This window comes from Dasypus novemcinctus, chromosome 22 (genome assembly GCF_030445035.2).
Source record: "Dasypus novemcinctus isolate mDasNov1 chromosome 22, mDasNov1.1.hap2, whole genome shotgun sequence".
Classification (NCBI taxonomy): Eukaryota; Metazoa; Chordata; class Mammalia; order Cingulata; family Dasypodidae; genus Dasypus; species Dasypus novemcinctus.
Window position 1 is genome coordinate 11,234,372 of NC_080694.1, and position 6,897 is coordinate 11,241,268.

General features: G+C 32.4%; 1 protein-coding gene across 1 annotated transcript; it reads left to right on the forward strand.

Annotated features, from left to right (window-relative positions):
- Positions 1-5,361: 5,361 nt before the first annotated feature.
- Positions 5,362-6,306, forward strand: LOC139437287 (olfactory receptor 14I1-like). The gene has a single exon (XM_071210933.1). It carries the CDS (start codon positions 5,362-5,364, stop codon positions 6,304-6,306), a length of 945 nt encoding a protein of 314 aa, XP_071067034.1.
- The last annotated feature ends 591 nt before the right edge of the window (positions 6,307-6,897 follow it).

Consider the following 6,897-nt stretch of genomic DNA (forward strand, 5'->3'; position numbering starts at 1 on the left):
TTGATAACAAATATTTATAATTATATCAATTATAATTCCTAATATGGTAATTTTCAATAGATATAACATAGAGAATTATAAATTATTTAGAGTTTTCAATAATTAGACCATAAATTTTTCCTGAAACCAAAAACATAAGATGCACTGATTTATGTAAATTACATTAAATTGTGTTTACACTCTATCAAATAATATAAAGCAGCATAGTTTTGTATGTATTTTGTCCACCATTACCCTTTTCTTTTTAAAGATTTATTTATTTATTCATTTCTCTCCCTTTCCCCACCACCCCCTACCCCCCACCCCCATCCCAGTTCTGTGTCTATTTTGCTGCATCATCTTTGTCTGCTTCTGTTGTTGTCAGCGGCACGGGAATCCGTGTTTCCCTTTTGTTGCATCATCTTATTGTGTCAGCTCTCCGTGTGGGTGGTGCCATTCCTGGGCAGGCTGCACTTTCTTTCATGCTGGGCGGCTCTCCTTACGGGGCACACTCCTTGCGCATTGGGCTCCCCTACATGGGGGACACCCCTGCATGGCAGGGCACTCTTTGCGTGCATCAGCACTGCTCATGGGCCAGCTCCACACAGGTCAAGGAGGCCCAGGGTTTAAACTGCAGACCTCCCATGTGGTAGGCGGATGCCCTAACCACTGGGCCAAGTCTGCCACCCCATTACCCTCTTTTGAGTGCAAAATTTCCACAAAAATATACTGTGGCATTATTCAATGCCTGGTCATTGTTTTCCCTCTTACTCATCTTCAGATGCAAACCTACCTGTTTATCTAATTATTTTGTTTCATTCTGAATTTTCTTGCCATACCAGGAATCTTATAGACTCTCTCATGCTGGAAAAAAACATTAAAGTTTTGCTATTTTGTCCAAAATAAACATACAGAGTTTCGAGTGATTATAAATGAAGCTAAAAATCTGCTGGTGATCTGTGAAATCCTGATTGTCCTGATTTGTGGTGAAGTGAAAAAGGTCCAATACTAAATCCAGGGGTATTCTGCTATCACAGATTTACCATCTGTTCTCTCCTGACCAAATGCTCCATATCAAATTATGCAACTGTGTTGATAACCTGTGGGCATATGTGGAGATTTCTCTTTTTGAGAATTTATTTCAAAGTGTTCTCTTGGAACTTCTTACCGTTTTCCACATTGTGATACACTCTTGATTGTCAACAGTTAATAGGAATTTTCAGAAAATGACAAAAAAGACTAGAATCCACAGAACTGCCTTTTTTAGAGTAAATCCATATCTGAAATATAACTTTCATTGTTATTTTACTTTATATGTAAATCTCTTCAAAGCACTTTTAATATATATTTTTAATAAAGAAGCTGTGAGCTTACAAAACAATTATACATAACATGCAGAATTCCTATACATCAGTCACCGCTCCACCAATATCTTGCATTGTTATGGAACATTTGTAACAGATTATGAAAGATCATCAAAATATTATGACTAACTATGGCCCATAGCTTACATTTGGAGTATATTTCCATACACCCCTCCATTCATAAAGTCATGTATTAGTATTATATATTTGTAATAGATCATGAGAGAACATTCTCATATTTGTACTGTTAACCACAGCCCATCATTCACTATATGGTACACAGTGTTATATGATCCCATGCCTTGTACAATCCATCCAAAGCGTATACTCTGTGGCATTAACTTTCATCACAAAGTTATGCAGTCATTACCTTAGTAAATTTTTAAAATGTTTTCCTTAGTCTAGTAGAAAAAAATCCCATACCCAGCTGTTTTTTACCCTTAGCATGAATATAGTACCTTCTTTGACACTGATGCAAGAATATCACAATTTTGCTAATTGTGCCCATAAATTATTTTAATTATATTTCCCATGCATCACCATATTCTTACCATCTTGTAATTGTGATGTACATTTATTTTATTTCATAGAAGAACGATCTTGTATTTGCAGTATTAACTATAATTCTTATCAATATTTGGGTTCACTCTGTTCTTCATTCCCTAAATTAGCCTCTAGCATTCTTCCCATGTCTTAGACTATCCCTTTCAGCCACAATCACATTTATAACCAGCAGTGCTAGTTATATTCACTATAAAGTGTTCCCTTCAACTCTACCCTTTTCCACACTTTTACAATCAATCTAATTAAAAATTCTATATACATTAAGCATCGCTAGCACTTCTCAGTCCTCATCCTATCTCCTAGTAACCTATACTCTAATTTTAACTTCATGTATTTATTATTCATCTTTAGTTCACATTAGTGAGATAATACAATATTTTGTATCTGGCTTTCTTTACTCAGTATAATGTCTTCAAGTTACATCCATGTTGACATATATGTACCAATTTCATTTACTCTTGCAGCAGCATAGTATTCCTTCATATGTATATACCACATTTTGTTTATCCTTTCATTAGTTGATGGACACTTGGGCAGTATACTCTTCAGACTACTTGTGATTAGTCCCATGTTGTGCCAAACCTAATTTATTTGCTTTTATTTTAAAATTAATTCTAGAATTATCCTGTTTTTCTTTAATTTAGTAGCCATTGGACATTTTTTGCTTGTTCATGTTTTTGATAATTATAAATAGTGTATGATTTTCCTTCTTTCCATAATATTAGGCCAAACACTTAGAAATAATTTTACTAGGCTTGCAGAAGTGTGTGGACATATTATAATGTAAATAAGTTATTTTTATGATGTGACAAATAATTGAAAATGGATTGATTCATGAGTGAAGTACTAAACTTTTTTGAAAACAACTCATTTGCTAACTTAAACCAAAAAAATCTATATGAATTTTATTGAAAACATTCACTATGAATTTAACCAAGCTCAAATGTATAGCCAAGGCATCTTTACCAATCAGGAGTTAAGGTCACCCTGGCTTCCCTGGAGGGTGAATTCCCTATTCTTCCAGGTCTCCTGACAGTGATGACCCATAGGTGAGCCTCATAAGGAATAACAACATTTTGAAATAATCTAGAACAAGAAGCCTTTATATGATTAAGGCTAAATATAAAAACTCCTGAGAAGGGACTCTGACATTTGGTCAGTGAATAAAAAAGGCAGGATCATGAATCTTGTAACGTTTCTATCATTGTACAAAAGAAATAGTCATGCTACAGAAGAAAAAAGGGATTCCTCATTTACCAGGTATATTTCTATGTTTAAATTCACATTTTTATTTAAGATGACTGAAGAAAAATGATCTGAATAGCTGTGATAGGTGTCACGATGATTAGTATATTTTATTTCTGTTCCATAATATAAATTAATACTCATAGACTATTAAAAATATGGAAAATGTAATATTTCCAAAATTACCAAGGAAATGAACTAATAGAAGTCACTTAGAATGAAACATTATTTGAACTAGGTTGTAAAGGAGAGCTAATATATCAATCCACATAAGGAATAATAGTTTCACTGGAAATGTTTTATGGGAAAAGCATCCATAAAAACTTTCTTATATTTATTTGCTGGATATTAGAAACTAAAAATGACTCATGCAGATTTTGAAAATGCTATTATATTTCAATTTTTAACAATTCATGAGTAAAAAGTCCATTCATGAGGTTTAATTCTCCCACTAATTTTGTTTTACCCCATGTCTTAAAATTATGAAGTAAATAATTTCTAAATATCCCTGAGGTAATAAAAAGCAGAGGAAAAATAATCTCTAAACTTTCTCTCTTTTTTTGTTACATCCAAGGCTATGCATTTAACACAATGCAGTTTGGTACAGAACATGAATGGTAAATTTAGCCTAGGAAAATGAGAATTTATGGACCAAAGAGAATGAGAAGATCTGAAGAATGTAGGAGAGGAATGAGACTTCTAATGAACAATCAAAAGATGTGGTTTTCATAAAGGAAATTTTTAAAAAATCCTCTGAAAATCTACATATGTTCAATAAGTTGCCCTTAATTCAGTAGAAGCATCTGTATCCATGACTATTGTATTTGATATTTAATAAAATTGTGAGTTTACAGGACTTTTCCTATTGATAAAAATGTAGGTAGAACACACAACATAATTGAAAGGCTTTTATAGAAAAGCAATTTGGATGAAATAGTTTTCAAGAATACTGAAATTCATATGTGTTTATTCAATGAACATAAAGAAAAATATTATGATTATCCACACATTAGCCAAAATGAATACTATTTTAATTGCAAATCAAATACATAAATAATATATTGATAAAATATTAATTTGAACATTTTATACTTATTAATCATCTGTTCTAAATTTACCACATATAAAAGTTTAATAGATTTGAAATTATGCAACTCATTGTAATTAGCCTTAGAGTTGAAAGTATAATTAAGACTGAAATGATTTGTTTTTGAGTTGGAATTCTTCAAGATAAGCTGAAGTAAATATTTGTGAATATAACAGTTTTTGAATAAGAATAATTCAGTAAAATCTAGAAAAAAGAGGAAAGCAAGATTCTAGATAGGATTGTTTCCTTCCTCAAATATTGAAATTCATGTCTAATTGCAGGAAGGGTTCTTCATAGGGGAATAATGTCAAGTGGGATGATTTTCTTAGATGCTATGTGTGGGTGAGAATGTAAAATAGAGAGCAAGGGAAATCTAGTACAAATTGCAAAAGAAAAATGGAATAAGTTTTCTGAATCAAATAAAATATTTTTTTGGATTGTAAGGAAAAGGAGGTAAAAAAGGGCTCAAATAGATGTTTTGTTTTACAACTGAAGTGAAATACTAGTGAGATATAATCTATTTGGTGTCTTTGGCTTTATCATCCCAAGTATCATTGATTAACTTAGAATCATTAATTTACTTTGTTACAGGAATATTTTCTAAGCCAGCTGTCCATTAAAAGGTATATATCAGCAATCATCCTAGTCAGATGTTATATAAACAACATCAATAACAACTGTAGACTTTACAAACAAATGGGGTGATACAGAGGCTGTCATTGAGAGCATATTTGGGATGACCATTAACTAAGAAAGAAAAATAATCACTAGTGTTTTAAAGATATTTTACTGAAATAGTACAAATTTGACTCAGAAACTAAAATATTTATGGGTTTTTATTTTATTTCAAATCATATAATGGACTTAGATTCTCTGATCCTATGAATGTTAAAATTATTTTATTGGAAAATTTAGGAAAATATAAAAACAGAAATATGGCATTAATGGATTTCAAGTACAGACTTTTTAATTTCCTTTAAACTGAATTACTTATGAAAAACTTACAGTGTTACCAATGGTGAGACTTCATTCATGACTAATGAGGGTTGTCTCCATTTAGTTTATAGCATATTTCATCATATTATACTTTGTATACAGGGAGACTGTGACATATTAGAAAACATGGACAACCTCACCGTCTTCACAGAATTCCTCCTCATGGATATCTCAACTTCCAGGGAGCTCCAAGTCTTTCAAGGTCTGATGTTCTTAGTGATTTATCTTGGAGCCCTGACTGGGAATCTTATAACTATTATGGCCATTGTAATTAATCCACATCTACACTCTCCAATGTATTTCTTTATTGGCAATTTGTCATTCATAGATCTTTGCTTTGTTTCAGTTACTCTTCCCAAAATGACTGTTAATTCTCTGACAGACAATAAGACAATTTCTCTCCCAGCATGTGCCTTCCAGATTTATCTGTTTATCTTGTTTGTAGCTACAGAGATGGCCTTTCTTGTGGTGATGTCCTACGATCGCTATGTTGCCATTTGTCACCCTCTGCACTATGGACTCATTATCACCCCACGTGTGTGCACACAGGCAGCTGGTGGCTCATGGGCAACTGGCTTGGTATATTCTGCTATCCACACAGGCATCATGTTCAGGCTTCCCTTCACAGAGACTAATGTGATCCATCAATATTTCTGTGATGTGTCTCAAATTTTGAGGATCGCTTCTTCAGATGTTCGATTTTCTGAGTCTATAGCCTTACCTATAAGTGCTTGTGTTGTCTTACTATCTTCTGTTATTTTATTTAAGTCCTATATTGATATTTTTTCAATGGTTCTTAGGATGCATTCTGTGGAAGCCCGTAACAAAGCCTTATCCACCTGTACCCAACAGTTGGCAATTCTCATTTTATTTTTGATTTCATTACTGACTGCTGTCTTTGGTTCCACTGCAAATGAAGCATCTCTCAGTAATCTTCTCATGGCCATGTTCTACTCCATGGTGCCTCCACTTATAAACCCCATCATCTATAGTCTGCGCAATAGAGAGATTAATAATGCACTTGGCCGAATGTTTCACAGATCCTTTGAGCACCCAAGAAAGGTATTTTAATTAAAACTTTTTAATAAAACAGTTAAAAAATATAACTCATATTCATATATGTTCCTACATGGAATCTATTCTTGTCAAATATCAAGTTTTGTTTAACATAATTCCTTTTGTTTTATTACATATCTGATAATGAATTATAAATTTGTATCCAAGTTTTTCAAATTCATAATAATGTGTAATTCATACATTCTTCCATAAAATGTTTCCATATTGTTAAAATGCTTTGTACAAATGGTCATGGTTTGTAGCTAAAAATAAATGATGATACATGGAGAAGATTATGGATGAGTACTCTAAATGATGCCTACACTTTTGAGATAATTTCATGATTTGGAATATCACCAACTTGTAAAAGAACGATGAGGGTTTTGAATTAGAATATTTAATACAAATTGCACTTTTGTATTGAAAATATATACAAATATGTATACTAAGCTATAAGTGTTTAGAATTAGGAAAAACTGCAGAATAAGTACACAATAAAGTTAGAAAACTGGATCCATGCAAAACCTGCTCTCCTCATTGAAAAGTAGAACTAAATACCTGTCCCTTAAAATAGTCTATACTTTGGATCCTTTCCTGTATCTATGT

Bases quoted from the DNA above. Each gene is read 5' to 3' on its own strand.
- LOC139437287 (XM_071210933.1), top strand. From the start codon at position 5,362: ATGGACAACCTCACCGTCTTCACAGAATTCCTCCTCATGGATATCTCA.